Below are 21,283 nucleotides of genomic sequence, written 5' to 3'. Positions count from 1 at the left end.
TCTTGCTTATGACATTGTCAGATACTTGGGAAACATTGATTGTCTCCTTGAGCAACAGTCCCACCATCACGTATGACAGTGTGAGAGGGTCCATGCTCAATGAAGAGATTAGACGCAAGTATAGTGGGGAAGGTGGCAGTTCTACCTACAATGCAAGAGGTAGAAATCAAAAGCGTCATGCGGGCAACATGACTCAAAATACAAGTAAGAGCAAGACAAAGGATAAGAATGTCACTTATTATCAATGTGGCAGAAAGGGTCATAAGAAACCCGATTGCAGGTACTTGAAGAAAGAGCAGGAAAAGAAGAAGGGAACGCAAGATAAAAAGAAGAAAGGGAAAAAATCAGCAGGTGATTCCTCCAGGGATGCTGAGAATGCAAATGTATCCTCTAGTGTGGTCATGGAGGAGTTGTCAGACGTTGAGAAAATTTCGGTTGCAGCTTCATGTCCCTCAGATTTGGTGATAGCTAATGCAGAAGACATGCTTATCTCGAAGAAAGATGTCATTGATGCATTGCTTAGCGCTAATGATGGCCTATCCAAGTCTTGGATAGTGGACTCTAGTGCTTCATTCCATGTGACTCCATCTTTAGAGTGTTTTGCTACATATGTTGCAGGCAATTATGGCAAGGTGTACCTTGGTGATAATTTTGCTTGCAACATTGAGGGATTGGGTATTAAAAGGGAGTTGACAGCCCCTAATAATTCGTCTTCTAATGGTGTGGCTGAGAAGTATAATCGTACTTTATGTGAGAGTGCGTTGCATGTTGTCCACCGCTAATCTTTTCAAAGAGTTTTGGGGGGAGGCATTGAAAACTGCAGTTCATATTTGCAATTGCTCTCTTAATAGTACGCTGAAAAATGACATTCCAGAGGAGGTTTGGTCTGGCAAACCTGCCTCTTATGATCATTTGAGAGTATTTGACTGCGAAGCTTTCGTTCATGTACGCAATGACTTGAGAACAAAGCTTGATATGAAGTCCATTAAGGGAGTCTTCTTAGGTTATGGAGAAGAAGGTGAAATGGGCTATAGAGTGTGGTTACCACAGTTTAGAAAAGTAATTCGCAGCTGAGATGTAGTATGCAATGAGGCAAAATTGCTTAAGAATGCTACAAAATCTGATGCTGATAAGAAAACAGTTAGATTTCAGCCTTCCGTGCCACCCATTGATGTTGAAAAAGAGCCTCATGATGCATTACCGCAAGCTGAAATTGATAATCAGCCAGCTAACCTTGAGCCAGAAGAGGTAGAACATGATATTGATGCCCCTAATGAGGATGGACAGCCACCTGAATTGGCTGAAAATGATTTTCAGCAGCATAATAGAGCTAAAAATGAGTTGCCTTATGATGTAGAACCGTTACCTGAGAATGTAGATCATTGGGTATGCAGGTCAACTCATTTGAGAAGACAACCGCAAAGATTTAATCCCTCTTTGCATCATGTAATATTGACAGATGAGGGTGAACCTCTTACTTATAAAAAGACTAAGTCATGTGAGTCAAGCAGTAAGTGGGAGCTTGCAATGCAAGAGGAAATGAAATCCTTGTATGCAAATGATACTTGGGATCTTGTGCCATTGCCTAAAGGGAGAAAGGCTCTTCCTAACAAATGGGTGTACAAGATTAAGATTGTGGATGAAAAACCCAAGTACAAGGCAAGATTGGTTGCAAAAGGATATGCACAAAAAGAAGGAATTGATTTTCAAGAAATCTTTTCCCCTCTGTAAAGCTTACACTTAGGAAGGCAAACTTGAGCAGACAGAGGCTGGAGTTAAAGATGGTGAGCTTAATTACATCGAGGAAGCGACAAATTGACAGACGAGTTTAAGGGGTGAAGATGATGGTTATGTCAATATATGAAAATATCGGTATGTTGGATACCATGAACATAGATGAATACCTAAGCCACTACAGAAGACGGATGGACAACGGTATTTCAGAAATTGAGATGGTACAGGCTTTTCATCACCTAGTTGTTCTAGAATTGGAGGATCGAGTTCACGAACTTCAAGCATAATATTTTCAAAGCTGGTATGAGTTTCAACATGCTCTTAGGTATGATTATTGGGGGCAAGGGTACTGTGAAGCAGATGATCCAAAGGTTGAATCTTTTTCAAATGAGGAGAGTGAAGCTATACTGGTTTGTGTATGTGACATGGGTGATTCCGTCAGGGATGATGCACCTAAAGCTGCTTGCCAAGAGATTTTATAGGGTTCTTCAAGGCTGGGTTATCTTGGGATGCTTACTGAGTGTTCCAAGTTTAAAGGGTGTGATGAAACTGTGTCAGAGTCAGGGTTACAAAGCAAGCATGTTTATGAGCAGTCATCTCGATCTTGGAAGCCTACTCATAGTGACAACTTGGACAAAGAAATCGATGCTATCTTCTTGGGACATGTAGAGTTCTATGACAGAGAGGTTCAAAGGTACTTGGATGAATTACATGAGATGGTGACTGCGATTGTGATCAGGGTTTTAGAGGGATTTGATAAGACTATGCGATTACAAAGAGAATAGATTGGAGGGTGAGTATGAAGAAAGACATACACATGAGATGAGCATGCAGAAAGGAATACATAGGGTTCTCCAGATGACTCGAGACATGATTCGGTTGCGGCAATTTCAGAGTTTGACCAGAAAGCTGGAGGGGGGTTGACGATATTGTGTCAGAGACTAATTACAAGCAGGTTTCTGAACAACTGGTTATAGCAAACTGGAAACATATTTGTAATGCTGACATGGATAGGGAACTGGATGCTATATTTGAGAGGTATACAGAGTTTCATGATGCAGAGGTAGAGAGGTATCTAAAAGAGGGTGAGAGAATTGATGCAAGGTTCACCTTGGATATATCAAAGGTCTCTTTGGGTGATGAGAATGGTTGTGTAGAGGATTCTCTTGACAACGGTGATGCAGATTCATACTTCTTTGCAGAAGAGCTACAAACTACACTAGAAATACTTACAATTAGCAGGAAAGTGCTTGCAATCGACGTCGTTGATCCATAATTGAGAAGCTTTGTAGACATGTTGTATCTTCACTTGCTTGCTTCCATCGATCGCCTGCTTCATCTTCAATATACGACCCTTCCAATGATGGGACTTCAGTCCGACGAATTGACAAGAGACTTTGTGGACTCCCTTTGTGCTTGGCCACATTGTCACCCACATGCCTGTCACAAAGCTTGTGGCTACCCAATGGCCTACGTGTCCTTTTTGCTCTCGTTGCAGTGCTTGATTTGAAATTGAATCAAACGGATGTAAAAACAACGTTTTTGTCACGTGACACATCCAACCCTATGTGTCCGTGGACAAGCTACAACATGACAAGGGTTGAGTTTAGTCAAGTCAGTCTAGAATAGGAAGTGATCTGGCACTTTTTTGAGTCTGTTCGCAGACCGTGCAGGACCAGTCACGTAGAGTAGATGCATATCCTCTGGTTGCACACAACATTCCCATTAGAATCCATCAGAATCCATTAGGGGAATTTTCTAGTGCATTAAACCTATTTTTCCTATTTTTGACATTTTTCACTTATTTATTAAGTGACTTTTGTTGGAAAGTAGGTAGGGCAATTTTGCTAAGTTTGTATAAATAGAAACCTAGCGCTAGCACTTTCTGGCAGAAGAGGCAGCAGGAGCACACTCTCAACAGACAACTTCTCAGCAGAACCCCCAAGAGGCCTAGCGTTTTTGCACCTCAGCAGAAGAGCTAGCGTTTTTTGGACAAGTACCCAGATCAGCCAGTGTTTTTGCACATGCATCAACCTGACGACAGAACCACTGTAGATCAGTCCTAGCGTTAGTAGATTTCCACCGCAAGTCAGATTTTCAGCCGTAGCGTTTTTGCATCTGCCAGGCATTTCAGCGTTTTGCAGATGTACCACGACTGAACCAATACAAGCACCAGCGTTTTCAGTTTTCAGCACTTAGACATCGTAGAACAAGTCCTGAACCTCGCAGATCTCACCTTCTAGTAGCAGATCCTCGCCGCATGGTCAGCTTCCGCAAGGTTTACAAATTTAGCCCGGAAAACGCAGATTTCAGTATTTGCGTTTTCAGCGCGTCGTCGTCGCATCGTCGCCATCGACATTGTCACCGATATAGAGTCAGAATTCAGCAGATAAAGATTTGCAGATTTCAGCCATTAGCATTTCAAGATTTCAGCCCGTCTCGTCGTCGTCCTTATCGTCGGCAAGTCCAAGCATTGTAGAGATTTGTGCAATCATAAGTAGACCGCTCTCGCCATAGAGAGTGGGGCCTTAGGAGGAGGGTTTTACGTCGTCTCCGGTGTCGTAAGTACGAAGAAAGAATGGCAGCCATAGCGCGTGAGCGCGAGCAAGCACGCTTGGAAGCCAAAGAACGACAAGCCAAATTGGATCGTGAACGCGAAGAAAGACAAGCAGAGAACAAAGAAAGACAAGCAGAGAACAAAGAAAGACAAGCCAAATTTGATCGCGAGAACAAAGAAAGATAAGCCGAATTAGATCGCGAGAACAAATCAAGACAAGCAATGAATGACGGACACATGAAAGAGATGTTGCGACTTTTTTCTCAAGTGCAGGTACAGATGCAAGAGGTTCGGGAGAAGGAGACTCTCGGTCTCGTCTTCTCCAAAGCATGATACACAGGATTTGCATGATAATGACAAGAATGATGATTTGGATGACAATGACAAGTATGATGATTTGCATGATCAAGATGTGATTTCTCACAAGCATGATGATTTGCATGATGATCAAGATGTGATTTCTCACAAGCATGATGATTTACATGATGATCAATATGTGATTTCTCACAAGCATAATGATTTGCATGAAGATGATGTGATTGTTCACAAGGATGATGGTTTAGTGGATACTTTCTCTAGTGAAGCTAACCTCATTGCAGATTCGATCAATCACGAAGAATCGATATTGGCTCTCGAGTCGAGGTCCAAAGAACCCCCACAGGAAGATTCGATCAATTAGGAAGAACCGATCTTGGCTCTCGAGCCTAAGTCCAAAGAACCCTTACAGGAAGTACTATGTGTTCGCATGATTAGTCAGCACTCATTGTCCGGGTGTTTCATTCGTGATCGTTTCCTGTATTTTAGTTAACGTTTTTATGTGATCCCTTTTCCTAGGCATGATATATTGCACGTTGAGCACATTTCACTCATGGATGAGCACGGATGTATACGGATTACTCATGGAAAGTTGAAATGTTTGCATTCAAGGAATTCGCATTTCATGTCTCTTCCTTGGCACGACACAGTTGTAGAACGAGCACAAGAAAGTATGAGCACCAAGCATGGGCATTTACGTTGTGCTTTGCCACAGTTGATTGATTTAGATCAGAAACACAAGATTCGATCTCATTGTTTGCGTGTGTGTGATGAATGGTTTGGCACTCCGTCTATTTGTTCATTTACATTGCATGCACAGTCTTTGAGGAAGACGAGCATTTTTCCAGTCACCTTACATGGAATAGGTATGTTCATGTTTTTGTGTTTTTGTGTTGGAAGTGGTTTCAGGAATTTTCAGCCATGGAGATTCTTGACGATGGTAGATGCATGACTAAAGACGAAGTTGAAGCAATGAAGGAGCCATAGATGACTTTGTGTTGCTTTCGGTGCGGCCCAAAGAAGAAGGCATTGCAGACCTTTATGAAGTTCAAGTATCGCACGATCCACACATCAGAGTGGGACGACGAAGAGTTCTTTCCAGGATTCCGGATGTTACTGGAGATCTCCCTCGACGCCATACAATTCGGTACCAGTACTTCACTTTGAAAAGGAGGGGATGTCACGTGACATATCCAACCCTATGTGTCCGTGGACAAGCTCTACAGCATGACAAGGGTTGAGTTTAGTCATGTCAGTCTAGAAGAGGAAGTGATCTGGCACTTTTGTGAGTCTGTTCGCAGACCGTGCATAACCAGTCACGTAGAGTAGATGCATATCCTCCGGTTGCACACAACATTCCCATCAGAATCCATCAGGGGAATTTTCCAGTGCATTAAACCTATTTTTCCTATTTTTCACTTATTTATTAAGTGACTTTTGTTGGAAAGTAGGTAGGGCAATTTTGCTAAGTTTGTATAAATAGAAACCTAGCGCTAGCACTTTTTGGCAGAAGAGGCAGCAGGAGCACATGCTTAACAGACAACTTCTCAGTAGAACCCCCAAGAGGCCTAGCGCTTTTGCACCTCAGCAGAAGAGCTAGCGTTTTTTGGACAAGTACCCAAATCAGCCAGTGTTTTTGCACCTGCATCAACGTGACGACAGAACCACCGCAGATCAGCCCTAATGTTAGTAGATTTCCATCGCAAGTCAGATTTTCAGCCCTAGAGTTTTTGCATATGCCAGGCATTTCAGCGTTTTGCAGATCTACCACGACGGAACCAACACAAGCACCATCGTTTTTAGTTTTCAGCACTTAGACATCGTAGAACAAGTCCCGAACCTCGCAGATCTCACCTTCCTGCAGCAGATCCTCGCCGCACGGTCAGCTTCCGCAAGGTTTATAGATTCAGCCTGGAAAACACAGATTTCAGCATCTGCGTTTTCAGCGCGTCGTCGTCGCATTGTCGCCATCGACATCGTCACCGACATAGAGTCAGAATTCAGTCGATAAAGATTTGCAGATTTCAGCCATTAGCATTTTCAGATTTCAGCCCGTCTCGTCGTCGTCTTCATCGTCGTCGACATCGTCGGCAAGTCCAAGCATTGTAGAGATTTGTGCAATCATAAGTAGCCCGCTCTCGCCATAGAGTGTCACAAGGCGGGCACCACGTGCCAATAAAAGAACATACTGAATAGACTTTTACCACTTCAATAACAACTGAACTGAAAGAGAGAGAGACGACACACGACATGGAGTGGTGGAATTCCACCCTAGAGAGTATTGGCCCCAAACCTTGGTGCCCCTTTCGGTATTTCTTTATATTGCATCATCAAAGTACAAGCCGATACTCCAGACTCTGCACCTTCTCCAGGAAGCATGCCAGAGAATGAGTCCTAGCCTCATATTTAAAGGCCCTTCGCCTAAAAAGCAGTTTACATGAAAAGCTTTCAAAATCAAAAGCTTCTGGTCCAAAAAGCAGTTTACATGAAAAGCTTTCAAAATCAAAAGCTTCTGGTCCAAAAAGCAGTTTACATGAAAAGTTTTCAAACTCAAAAGCTTATGGCCAAAAAGCAATGCCAAAAGCTGCCAGCGTAAATCACGGACATCCGTACAGCCTGCCACGTCATCATGCCAGCGCAATTTTCGGAAATCAGCTACACTGTTGCAATTCTAGGGTTAGGGTTTCCAGAATTAGGGTTTGCAGGTTTTAGGGTTAGGGTTTTTAGAATTAGGGTTTGCAGGTTTTAGGATTAGGGTTTTCAGAATTAGGGTTTCAGCAGTTAGGGTTTTTGGAATTAGGGTTTCAGAAGTTAGGGCTTCCAGAATTAGGGTTTCCAGAATTAGGTTTTTAGCAATTAGGGTTTTTGGCTGAAATTAGGGTTAGGGTTTTCTACACTCGGCCAACCACGTCATCACTTTGTGACACTTCTTCTGTTGCTTGTTCTTCTTAGGGTTTAGGTCCCTCGGCCAGCATCTATAAGTTGGCTCCATTCTTTAGGCTTTGACACGTCAGCAGTTTGTTACATAGAGAGTGGGCCCTTAGGAGGAGGGTTTTACAACGTCTCCGGTGTCTTAAGTACGAAGAAAGAATGGAAGCCATAGCGCATCAGCGCGAGCAAGCACACTTGGAAGCCAAAGAATGACAATCCAAATTGGATCGTGAGCGAAGGACGATGTGCACAAATACAACCCTACCACTTTGGATGCTGCAATTGCCTATGTGGAGCGTCTTGGCAATAATCGGCACCCTACACAAAATTTTCTCCCTGGTGATAGATCTTCAAATAGCGCTCGCTTTTCACAGCGCGATCGTAGAGAAAGCTATAGCCAAAGTCAGCAGCAACAATCTCTGTTTTGGCAGCATGCAACAAAGCCTTATTCAACTTCAAGATCCTACTCTCGAGATCGACAATCTCAAAGCAGATCTTCTTCATATATTACACTTGATCGTGGTAAAGAACGTGATTTTTCTCAAGATCGGCGTTCTAATACTCAGCAAGGCTCTTCGTCAAATCTTTCTTCGACTTCAAAGAAGGATGGATTATGTACAATTTGTGGTGGTGATCATAGATGTTATCAATGTCCAAAGAAATCAAATCAGTCTAGTTTGAAAAGAAATTCCAACGTGGAAACATCATCAAATTCTGAACAATCAGATTCTGCTCAAGATAAAGGAAAATCTATGGTCAATACAATTCATGTCTTAGCAGATACGACTATTCTTATGAAGCATGCTCAGTGTAGTTCTTCAATTTTGGAGCCTCTCTCAAAGCAAGTTTTGAGCCTTCTTGGAACTCTCAATGGTCGCTCCATCATCATTTTGGTGGACAGCGGATGCTCGAATAATTTCGTCAGCACTAGCTCAACAACTTGGTTTAGGTTTACCAACTCAGAAGACATCTCACTTATATGATGTGTAATTAGCAGATGGACCAATTTTAACTTGTGATGAGACAGTTCGACAGTTGTTGTTCGATATTCTAAATTATGCAGATCAACTGCATTTTGAGGTCATGCCTTTATCTTATTACGACATGATTCTTGGTCAGCATTCGTTATTTCAGTACGCTCCAACAATTAGCTTTTGAGGACATACTATTAAAGATGGAAGTGAACTGATTTTACATGGGCTTTATCATGCGAAACGAGTGATTTAAGCCTCACTTGTACAATTCAAACAACATGATACAATGGATTATGAAGCGAATATCATTTCTGATGCGGATGCAAAAATTATTTTTGATGAATTTTTGAGTTCATTAACTTCTCTTGAACCAATTGATGAAGACAAAAATGATTTCGATCAAGAAGTTTTTCCAAGTGATACTTCTTTACCAGACAAAGATAAGGACATAGTTGTAGATTTTGAATCAGAAGATGATTATGCTTTCTTTCTTTGATTCTTTGTTGGATGATGATATGCCAATTGCAAGTCGTGAAGTGACATTATCTGAAGATGATTCTGAAGAATTTTGGGATTTGTTATTGGAAGATGAGTGGAGTGTCAATCCAAAATTCTCTCTATTGATAAAGTTCAAGTTACCCCCTTCGAAGCATGCCTTGAGAAGATTTCCTCTTGACCAAATAATTCACAGTTATTGGAAGATTTTGAATGAGAAGTCTTACATCACATGAACGATTTTGAAGATCAATCTCTTGTTGGAGTCAACTTGATTAAGCCAGATTCTTCTAAAAAGTCTTTGAATAATGCAATGACATGGGATTTAACAATCAAAGCAAAAAGGTTTTGCAAGAAGCGAAGGTTCAAGACAAAGGTTTCAAATAACTCAAAGACTGAAGATTTTCGGAGATTCAATGCTTTTCCAGAGTTCTATCAACATCAGAAGTAATTTCTTTGACACATGCTCTCATTTTAAATGGGAGGGAATGTCATGATTGTGATGTATTCTTTGCCTTTGTATTACCTTTTTCGCTTGATTCTTTTGCAGATATGAAGATGCACCAGATGCGAGACCCCTGATTCTCCAAAAGATGTGTCTCTTCGCCCAAGAGTTGCACCTGTTCAGCGAATAGCCATGCCTCTTCAGCGAATGGCTGCATCCTTACTCCGAAGGGTCGAGACTCTACAGCCGAAGGACACGACTATTTGCCTAAAGTCATGTCTCTTGACCTATGGTCATGTCTTTTTATCGTGTCTCTTCAGTTTCTATATAAGAACACCCTTGTAACACATTTTGATCAATCAACACACATTCAGTCTCTTGAGTCTTTGTCTCTAGTTCTAGTTCAGTTTCAGTTTTTATCTAAGTTTAGTTATGAATAAACACACATAGTAAGAGTGTTCTTCACAATCTTGCTCAGCAAAAGGAAAGCAAGAAGAAATTCTGAAGCAAGTCAATGAGCTTCTAGAGAAAGGTATAGTACGGCCAAGTACTTCTCCCATTGCTCTCCAGTTCTATTGGTGCAAAAGAAAGATGGCACATTTCGAATGCGCATGGATTATCGATCTTTAAACAAGATCACAATCAATAATTGCTTTCCGATTCCTCGGATTGATGACATTCTCGATAAGTTACAGTGCAAGCATCTTTAGTCGCATAGACTTAAAGAGTGGGTGTCACGTGACACATCCAACCCTATGTGTCCGTGGACAAGCTACAGCATGACCATGATTCAGTTCAATCAAGTCAGTCTAGAATAGGAAGTGATCTGGCACTTTTCTGAGTCTGTTTGCAGACTGTGCATGTCCAGACACTTAGATTAGGTGCATATCCATATCCACTGGTTGCACACAGCATGTTCATCAGCATTCCCATCAAAATCCATCAGGGGAATTTTCCAGTGCATTAGACTGATTTTTTCTATTTTTGACATTTTTCACTTATTTATTAAGTGCTTTTGTTGGGAACTAGGTAGGGCAATTTTGCTATGATAATATATAAGCAAACCAGAGTTAGCACTTTCTGGCAGAAGAGGCAGCAGGAGCACTTGCTCAAGAGGCAACTTCTCAGCAGAACCCAAGAGGCCTAGCGTTTTTGCTCCACAGCATAAACCTAGCGTTTTTGGACCAGATTAGCCAACATTTTTGGATAAAGACAAGCAGCCTGGCGTTTTTTCACAGTAGATCAGCCCCGGCAGCAGCAAGACAGCAGAACTCCTAGCGTTTTTGCAACAGAAGACAATTCAGCCCCTAGCGTTTTTGGATCAGGCAGCAACCTCAGCGTTTTGCAGATTCATCGCGACAAGACCTAAGAAGCATCAGCGTTTTCAGTTTTCAGCAGTTAGACTCTGCAGTGGAACGCATGAACCTCGCAGATCTCACCTTCCCGCAGCGGTTCCTCGCCGCACGGTCAGATTCCGCAAGGTTTGCAGTTTCAGTTCGGAAAACGCAGATTGCGCGTCGTCGTCGCATCGTCGCCATCGACATCGTCACCGACATAGAGTCAGAATTCAACAGACAAAAGATTGCAGATTTCAACCTTAGCATTTTCAAATTTCAGCCCGTCTGGTCTTCGTCCTCATCGTCGTCAACATCATCGGCAAGTCCAAGCATTGTAGAGATTTGTGCAATCATAAGTAGACCGCTCTCGCCATAGAGAGTGGGGCCTTCGGAGGAGGGTTTGACAACTTACTGGTGTCGTATTCTCCTCTCTCTACCTCTCAGTCTCATTTAACTTCACGCATAGTGTCCATTCACTTTGTTTGTGTCCATTGCACTCTCTCACTAAAGGAACGAAAGGCTCTTCCTTCCGTAAGTAAAAGGAACCCTTGAGCACAGTTCGGAGCACTCATCTTGAGCAAAGTTCAACATTCATCCCGTTGCACCTTACAGTGGGTATTAGAGCTTTGGTAGTGTTTTGAATCACTGAAGGAAAGAACCACAAGAACCACATAATTTTTTTTGCTTGTTGCGGTCGTACGAACCCAAGTTCGCTTGGGCGTGTTGATTCCTAGTCGTGTTTTTGAAGAGTGACAGGAAACTCAAGAAAGAAGGGCTTGTCCAGCCTCCCCTTGTTCTCTTTTCACTCATTGAGATCGGACCGTGCACTTAGCGGCTGGCTAATCGACGCGAGGTAGGAAAAAGCAACCTTGGTGTGAGCGCAAGGCCGCCAAGGGGTGCGCCTGCGGAAAAGAGCAGAACTCGGGTGAAGAGAAGATCCTTCTCAAACACAGATTGCAAGCGAAAGAAGAACCTCAAGAACCTCAAGACCCGCCAGAACCTCAAGAACTCAAGAACCCCAAGAACCAAGACCCCCAAGAACTCAAGTTTCTCGTGAACTTAAGAACCCAAGACCACAAGAACCCACAAGAACCCAAGACTTCAGTGGATGGTCATCACTCGAAGCGGAATGGATACTTCGCTTGGAGGTGATGAGCATGAGAAAGGCGAAGAAGAATTTTCCCCACCGGGAGGTTTTTTCGACCCCCCCCCTTTCCCATCTATGCCAAGGATTGCACTAACTCCTATGAAGGAGTTGACGCAGTTGTTTATGGACAACAAGTTCGAACGCGAAGCAAGAGAAGCAGAAAGAAAGGCCTACGACGAAAGTATGGCATCCATAGATCGTGAATACGATGCAAAAATGGAAGCCATAGAGCGTGAGCACGAGCGTGAGAACAAAGAAAGACTAGCAAGATTTGATCGCCAGAACAAAGCAAGAATGCAAGAGATGTTGCGACTCTTTTCTCAAGTTCAGGCACAGATGCAAGAGATTCGGGAAAAGGAGACTCTCATAGTCTCGTCTTCTCCAAAGCATGACACAAAGGATTTACATGATGATAAGCATGATGAATTGCATGATAATGATGAGCATGATGATTTGGATGATAAGGACAAGCATGATGATTTGCATGATCAAGATGTGATTTCTCACAAGCATGATGATTTGCATGAAGATGATGTGATTGTTCATAAGAATGATGTGTTAGTTGATACTTTCACTAGTGAAACTAACCTCATTTCAGATTCGATCCCTCAGGAAGAACCGATCTTGGCTCTTGAGCCTAGGTTCAAAGAACCCTTACAGAAAGTACTATGTGTTCGAATGATTTGTCAACACACATTGTTCGAGTGTTTCATTCGTGATCGTTTCCTGTATTTTAGTCAGCGTCTTTATGTGATCCCTTTTCCTAGGCATGCCATATTGTCCGTTGATTACGTTTCACTCATGAATGAGCACGGATGTATGCGGATTATTCATGAAAATCTGAAAAGTATGCATTCAAGGAAGTCACATTTCATGTCTCTTCCTTGGCACGATACAGTTGTAGAAAGAGCACATGAAAGTATGAGCACCAAGCATGGGCATTTCCGTTGTGAATTGCCACAGTTCATTGCTTTAGATCAGAAGAGAACGATTCGATCTCATTGTTTGCGTGTGTGTGGTGAATGGTTTGGCACTCCATCTCTTTGTTCATCTACATTGCATGCACAGTCTTTTAGGAAGACGAGATTTTTTCCAGTCACTTTACATGGAATAGGTATGTTCATGTTTTTGTGTTGGAAGTGGTTTCATGAATTTTCAGCCATGGAGATTCTTGAAGAAGGAAGAAGCATGACTCTTGACGAAGTTGAAACATTGAAGGAGCCACATCAGACTTTGTATCGCTTTCGGCGCGGCCCAAAGAAGCAAGCGTTGCAGACCTTTATGAAGTTCAAGTATCGCACAACCCACACCTGAGAGTGGGTTGACGAAGAGTTGTTCAAGGATTATCCAGAGTTGTTGGCAGACTACAAGGAAGCCATGCAGCTCGGTACCAGTACCTCACTTTGAAAAAGAGGGGATGTCACGTGACACATCCAACCCTATGTGTCCGTGGAAAAGCTACAGCATGACCAGGGTTCAGTTCAGTCAAGTCAATCTAGAATAGGAAGTGATATGGCACTTTTGTGAGTCGGTTTGCAGACTGTGCATGTCCAGACACTTAGATTAGGTGCATATCCCTTGGTTGCATACAACATGATCATCAACATTCCCATTAGAATCCATCAGGGGAATTTTCCAATGCATTAGACCTATTTTCCCTATTTTTGACATTTTTCACTTATTTATTAAGTGACTTTTGTTGGGAACTAGGTAGGGCAATTTTGCTAAGATAATATATAAGCAAACCAAAGTTAGCACTTTGTGGCAGAAGAGGCAGCAGGAGCACTCGCTCAACAGGTAACTTCTCAGCAGAACCCAAGAGGCCTAGCGATTATGCTCCACAGCATAAACCTAGCGTTTTTGGACCAGATTAGCTAGCGTTTTTGGATCAAGACAAGCAGCCGATGTTTTTTCACAATAGATCAGCCCCGGCAGCAGCAAGATAGCAAAACTCCTAGCGTTTTTGCAACAAAAGACAACTCAGCCCCTAGCGTTTTTGGATTAGGCAGCAACCTCAGCGTTTTGCAGATTCATCGCGACAAGACCCAAGAAGCATCAGCGTTTTCAGTTTTCAGCAGTCAGACTCCGCAGTAGAACCCCTGAACGTCGCAGGTCTCACCTTCCCGCAGCGGTTCGTCGCCGCACGATCAGATTTCGCAAGGTTTACGGTTTCAGCCCGGAAAACGCAGATTTTAGCATCTGCGTTTCAGCGCGTCGTCGTCGCATCGTCGCCATCGACATCGTCACCGACATAGAGTCAGAATTCAGCAGATAGAAGATTGCAGATTTCAACCTTAGCATTTTCAGATTTCAGCCCGTCTCGTCGTCGTCCTCATCGTCGTCGACATCGTCGGCAAGTCCAAGCATTGTAGAGATTTGTGCAATCATAAGTAGACCGCTCTCGCCATAGAGAGTGGGGCCTTCGGAGGAGGGTTTGACAACTTACTGGTGTCATATTCTCTTCTCTCTCTATCTCTCAGTCTCATGTACCTTCACTAACAGTGTCCATTCACTTTGTTTGTGTCCATTGCACTCTCTCACTAAAGGAACGGAAGGCTCTTCCTTTCGTAAGTAAAAGGAACCCTTGAGCACAGTTCAGAGCACTCATCTTGAGCAAAGTTCAACATTCATCCCGTTGCACCTTACAATGGGTATCATTAGATATGCATCGCCCTTGAAAATGTCCATAAGATTGCTTTCTACTTCACTTTTGGACTTCTTGAATTTTTGGTCACGCCTTTCGGTTTAACCAATGCTCCTACCACATTCAATCGAATGATGGATCATATTTTCAGTCCATACGGAGCCTTTACAAGAGTCTTCGATGGCATACCAATCTTCTGAAAGGCAGAAGAGGAACATCGGAAGCACTTGGATATAGTGTTTTAGGAAGTGCGTAAGCATGAGTTGCATGTAAATGCAAAGGAAAGTGAGTTCTTTCTCACTAAGATTCACTACTTAGGCTATATAGTGTCTCACAATCAAGTGAGTATGGATCCATCAAAGATCCATGTTGTACAAGACTGCCAACTCCCACTACTGGACATGACGTATTTAGCAAAGGAAAGTGAGTTCTTTCTCACTAACATTCACTACTTAGGCTATATAGTGTCTCACAATCAAGTGAGTATGGATCCATCAAAGATCCATGTTGTGCAAGATTGCCAACTCCCACTACTGGACATGACGTATTTAGCTTTTTAGGATTGTGTTCATATTATCGGAGGTTTATCCAAGGCTTTGCTCATGTAATAGGACCACGTCATAATCTAACCAGGAAGAAGATCCCTTTCAAATGGCAAACACGACAACAAGCAGCCTTTGACAGGCTAGAGTATTAATTTAGTCACGGTCCTATTCTGGTAGTGCTAGACTCAAGGAAACCGTTGGAGGTACACTACGATGCTTCAGGTGATTGCATCGGTGGAGTGATTAACCAAGAAGCCCATGCAATGGATTATGGGAGTAGATGGCTCAAGGATGCAGAATTGCATGCCTCGATCCATGAGAAGGAACTTATGGCTGTGATTCACGCGTTGTCTGCCTAGAAGCATTATCTTTTAGGAGCGGATTTTGTGATCAAAACCGAATATTAAAGTCTGTGGTTTCCTTACATAACGGAAATTATTTGAGAAACAGATAAAACGGGAAAACCCCTTGTCCATGTTTCATTTCCAGATCCTTCATACGGTTGGAAGTAAGAATGTGGCTGCAAACGGACTGTCTAGATGGCCGAGGGTGAATGTAATTTCTTGTGAACATCATCAAGAACTGGAATCACTTCCCGACCTATATTCGGATGACCAGACTTCTCCCTCATTTGGAGCAAGCTACAGAACGGAGGGAATGAATATCCCTATTGTGGTGCAGATATGCGGATCTTCTGTAGGCCAAGATGGTTGGAGACGTATGGAGAGGCCCTTGGTATCTATGATCTCTCGATTGATCAGAGCCAAGGCCTCCGTACCCCACGTTATCATTCAAGCAGAGCTAGCTGTGCCCCTCCTATGGAGATTGAGGTGCTTACCAGATCAGTCTCCTTTGTTCACAGCTTGTGGGATACTACTAGAGACAGATATGCTAGACTGACCCTTGAGTCTTCCAGACAGTTAGCTCTTCAGGGGGACACTTCATGCTGGTATGCACATAGACATCATGGTTTCATATGCATGGCTTTGCCATGGACAAGTTGCCCCCTTTCCAGTACTCTCTTCCGACACCCTCGATGTCTCTTACACGGGTAGAGATTACTAGACTCATTCGTCAGGACCTGATCCAGCTGGATACCAGGAGGACATGGATAGAGCCACCATAGGAGTTGGGCACGAAGATGGCTTTCTATGGAGAGCATCTTCTCCCCCTCACAGGAGATGGGTTTGTGATTCGACCCAGCTACATGGATACAAACATGTCTCATGGTTTGTGGTGTGCTATTGGTCAGATACTCACATCCTCACATTAGATGGAGATTGAGACTGGTAGATTTAGAGGGATACCAGCTAACAACAGGATATGCCGCTTATGCCAGCTACAGCCATAGACATAACTACATTACATATGTCATTGCACAGTGTGTTATGAGATTCGGGGCCGTTTCCACTGCTTATTCAGAGAGGGTTTCGGTCCTTTCTCTAGGGTCATGAGTTATGAGGATCAGAGATGTCTTGGGCTATATCCACTTGAGTTAGTGAGGGATCGAGCAACAGAATTGGGAGACCTAGGAGGCCCAAAATGAGAGGATGCTCCAATTGTCTGAGGAGGTTGCATGAGAGGATTGGGTCTATATTTACGTCTCTCTCTCTCTCTCTCTCTCTCTCTCTCTCTCTCTCTCTCTCGTCTTGAGTTCAAGACTCGTCGGAGGTCTCTTGGGATTGTTCCTACGACATTAAAACCTCTCTGTCTCGCAAGCGAGATAATATTGTAGGCGAAATAAGAGCCATTTATGTGTCATTGGCAGTCCGGCTCCATAGGAATTGCTAGTGGAAATTAAAAAATAAAAAGTGAGGATTGGAGTAGTTTGCAATACATTACGAGATTTTCTTGAAAAATAGAAGCTGAATGTGTACGTAGGATGCGAGCTTAATTAAATTCTGTACACCTTGTGTTTCCACAATTGTAGGCGCATCCTTCTGAATTGTCTTTTATGCTTGTTATGAAGTGTATATAGGTAGTACTAGGAGCTTTGAGGTACTAGCATAAATCTTTTAGTTTTGTTCAAGGTATTTGAGTGGTTTGAACAGGATCCAAACCTCCCAGGAATTTACTCCAATGAGTCTTCCAGGCATAGATTCAGTGAGCAGCTTCTCAATCTGTTCTGTCAGGAATGTAGCATAGGGCTTAGTCATTGTAAGCCTCCGCCTCCAGATTCAGAGTCTCAGGTTTTTTTGGTTCTTTTCTTGAACATTCAGATCACTTGTTTGCGAGTTAGTTTGAGTTTAGAGTAGGCATGTTGCAAATGTAGCAACCCTGGATTACCTACAGCCAGATCAGGGACAGCTCTCCCCTTATGAGGCACATATCAAGGGTTGTCCCTTAAGAATTTGAAGTGCTACCTGCTATGAACTTGGAAAGAGACAATTCTTCTGCATGCCAGACCTTGCCCCAACTATCCATGTCTTTTCTTCTATAAGCTCTTCTTTAACTGGATTTTTAAATCAAGCTTTTTCAGAAGTCAAGATGTGAAATAGGAGCCAAATTTCCCTCTGTATGGTAACAAGCCATGATGTCAAGTTGGATGATTGGTTGTTCTAATGCCAGGGAAAAAAAAATTACATTAACTTTGTTACTGTTATAGTACGCAATAGTCTTGCTTTGAACAAACATTATTTGACAGCAGTGGTTGAATGATACTTTGTTTTTAACTGATTTGCAGGGATATACAATCAAACAGTATCTTCCTGGATGATAAATTTGAAGTGAGGCTAGGCAGCTTGTCAGAAGCATGTGTAGCTACTAGTGAAGCACATCACGGGGTTATTGCTCGTTTACTTCGCAGATCACAGTATGTATATTTCTCAGATTTCAAGCCAGTTCTTTTAGGCAAATATGTGCCATTGCGTGCGATGAAATAGAGCAGTTTATGGTCTTGGATGGTAATTTTGTTTTTGGTTTGGAGTAAAGTTCCTAGGAAGTTTCATCAATCAACAGTGTGCAGAACACTTGATCACTCAAATATATGAGCATGTAAAGGAAAAAGACAGACACAAAAGAAAAAGACAAAAGAAGGCCTGCATGTTTACATTCTCTGTATTCTGGCCTTGTTTTTATAATGTAAAGAGGTACACATGTCCCATCTTAATAAATACTGCATCGATGCAGTTTGTATCATGGCCTCTACTATTTTGAGGCAACATAGTTCAAAGTACATAGGAGTCTCATTTTTCTCCATTGGGGGTATCTTACATCCTGTGTCAAGGGTGGATAGAGAACTTTACAGGTGTGAGTGGCCCCACATCGTCGTTTTTGATGACCTTTCATGGGGTCAAAATGCCTGGTAGTCGAGTAAAATATTATTATGAATGTCTCAAAGAGGTGGAATCTTTTAGTCTTGTCTATTATAATGGGAAGTTTGGAGCCAACTAAAGCAGGAGCACCACTCCTAAATTTTAATTGACTGCGTTTTTTTGAAACACAATGTTTTTCACATAGAGAGTAGTTCTTTGCGTGCTTTTAAGCACGCTTTCTGAATGTCTATTTGGCACTTGCCTGGGCTTTTTGTAGTACAATGTTGTAGGTAAGGGTTCCCGGCTCTACTTCTTTTGCGTAGTGTTATCTATCAACGATTTCTTCTCTCAGCTGAAGCTATATCATGTTCTTATCATTCTGGACTCTTAGAATGGCTCTTGCTGTTCTCAATTGGCCATATTTTGTACCGAGATAGCCAAAGGACATGAAATGTGATTTGCATGCAATCTTTGATCGCTTATTTTACTGTGTTTTCTCTTTGGGTTTCATACACACTAGTTACAAATGGACTCTTATGTGTTTTTGTTATATATGACAGGACTTCAGAGCATGGAGAAGCAGGTGTGTTTCGATTGCAGCCTATTTGAGTAACGTGTTTTCTGCCACAGAAGAGAGTTTCTGTGGCCTATTGCATTCAAATCAGTGTATCTTGCCTGATTTTGTATATTTTCTTTTATGTCATTCAGGTGCCACTGCTCCAACCTGTGCTCAAGATGTGTACTGCTTTGGTAAAGTGCTACTTGAGCTTGTTACAGGTAAGCTTGGCATAAGTGGCTCGACGGATCCTTCCACGGATGCATGGCTTGAATGGGCTCTGTCCTTTATCAATGTAAATGACAAAGAACCTATTGGCAAGATTGTGGATCCAAGCTTAATTGTTGATGAGGATCTCATGGATGAGGTTTGGGCGATGTCAATTGTGGCTAAATCATGTTTAAACCCAAAGCCAAGTAAGAGGCCCCTAATGAGATACATTCTGAAGGCCTTGGAAAATCCTCTCAAGGTGGTCAGAGAAGACACAACCGCCGGGTCTGCCAGGTTACGAACATCTTCACATGGGTCATGGAATGGTGCCTTCTTTGGAAGTTGGCGCCACAGCTCATCGGAGACGGTTATCATTCCCGGCTCGTTAAGGGAAGAGTATTTGCACAAGAACAAGCATGCATTGAATGGAGCTTCTCAAGGGAGTGGTGGCCTAGTGGAAATCTGCCTCTCTCAAAGGAGACCAGGGTCAAGTGAGATATTCCCTGAACCTCTAGAGGACTCAATTATCCAAGCACCCACAAACAGAGACTCTGATAAGCTAAGTACTTAGTGCATTGTTTTCAAATAACCAGGGTTGCTGGCAGCCTCTCATTGGAAGGCTTCCTTCACCTGCTCTGGCATAACAGTCAGTACAAGCTGCGGATGGTTTAATCTGCTATCGAAAGTGGCATAGCTGCTTTCAAAGCTTTTAGGTCGATTGAAGGGTTATCTCCTTCTGAAAATCCTCTTGTAGGCCAGAATGATGCGGCTCTGAGCTTGTGTTTGTCAATGTGAGAAGTTGTTTGACAAGGGGTTAGGTTCTGTAAGGGGGCTTTTCATGCTCCTCCGGGTGATATACATTCTGAGAAGCTCATCCCACAACTTGCGACCTGGACATTCTCGAGGAGACCAATTAGCTTTTCTAGCCATTTATCTGCCATCTTAAGATCACGTATGCCATCTTAAGATCACGTATGCCTTTTTCTGGCCATGGAGAGGGTTTTTTATGATGTATTGGAAAATTTAACGACAGCTGCTGCATTGGTTCTAGCCTTCAATGAAAGTGATGGAAGTGGGCTTGTCCAGCACCGCAATTATTGAAGCATTACTGGTTTGGCGAGGGGGTCAAACATTGTAACATTGCTAAAGCTTCTTGTCTGATTGGATATCATTATCGTGTGTATATGAGGGTACGGTGGTGAATACTCATCTGGCAGCCTATTCACCACTGTAGTTTAATGGGTTGTACATTACACTGCCAGTTTTTGCTCAAAACATCTTAGTTATTCACATTCCATTTTCAGCAAAATTGAAGGATGTCTCAGATGCAAAGCAAACGATTTCTTCCTAGTTTTGGTATTCATCCTTTGGAGCTATCTTCTAATGGGCCCTTATGTTGTACTTCTACACAGATTTTTGTTTACAGAGTAAGTTGACCATGAAACCGTTGTGCATTGTTTTGAATAAGTTGGCAGCACAAAATGATCAAACTTTGCGGAAGTACGACCACTCATTTCTTTCACTGCAAGAATCATTGTAGTGGAGATACTAACAAATGGCCTTTTTTAAAGCTTGGATGCCATACTTCGAGTCAATCACTGCATGCCCCTAAATAAAATGCTGCAATGGGGTTGCAACAGAACACATGCAAGGAGATAAATAACTTTTTTTTTTTGGGTTGAAAAATAGCAGGTTTGTTCTCTTCGAAGGAATTCATCCAATGTGAGTGTTATACTAATGCAACACCTTAGTCCTCACACTCTCCCCTGCTCACTTTTGGCTGCAATTCTTTGGTCCGTTTGGTTTAACAGATTTTGCACTGGTGCTGCTTTTGCATGATTAGAGGCTGCTTCTGTGCAGGAAGCAGATTAAAGTGTAGCTTCAATGGAAAAATGCCATGAAGCTTCATCGCTAGTTCCCCACTTTGTACAAGCTATAAATGGTAGCCATGGCATCCTATTTACTGACACATGCACATGTCTGCACATACACCTTTTATGGCTTTGAGCTACAATCAAAATTCAATAGATGCCGTTGGCATGGAACCTGGGTCTTTACAAACCCACACATCCACCTTAACCACTATGTTATGATCCTGACCTGATGTCAGCACAGCTTTTGGTGAAAGTGTTCCATCAG

General features: G+C 42.6%; 1 protein-coding gene across 2 annotated transcripts in view; it reads left to right on the top strand.

The window, feature by feature from the left end:
- The window catches only part of LOC147465233 (uncharacterized), a 42,380-nt gene extending 21,886 nt beyond the window's left edge, over positions 1-20,494 (top strand). For both annotated transcript variants that reach the window (XM_086518953.1, XM_086518947.1), the window contains 3 exons: positions 17,808-17,936; positions 18,939-18,961; positions 19,087-20,494. In XM_086518953.1, coding sequence (XP_086375079.1) covers positions 17,808-17,936; positions 18,939-18,961; positions 19,087-19,715 — 781 coding nt within the window. In that variant the 3' untranslated portion in view covers positions 19,716-20,494. The remainder of the gene's footprint in view (positions 1-17,807; positions 17,937-18,938; positions 18,962-19,086) is intronic.
- Positions 20,495-21,283: the final 789 nt, after the last annotated feature.

Source organism: Adiantum capillus-veneris, chromosome 1 (genome assembly GCF_014529385.1).
Source record: "Adiantum capillus-veneris isolate H3 chromosome 1, ASM1452938v2, whole genome shotgun sequence".
In the NCBI taxonomy this organism is placed as follows: Eukaryota; Viridiplantae; Streptophyta; class Polypodiopsida; order Polypodiales; family Pteridaceae; genus Adiantum; species Adiantum capillus-veneris.
Note: the sequence above shows the minus strand (reverse complement) of the source record. Positions and strands in the feature narration are given on the sequence as shown.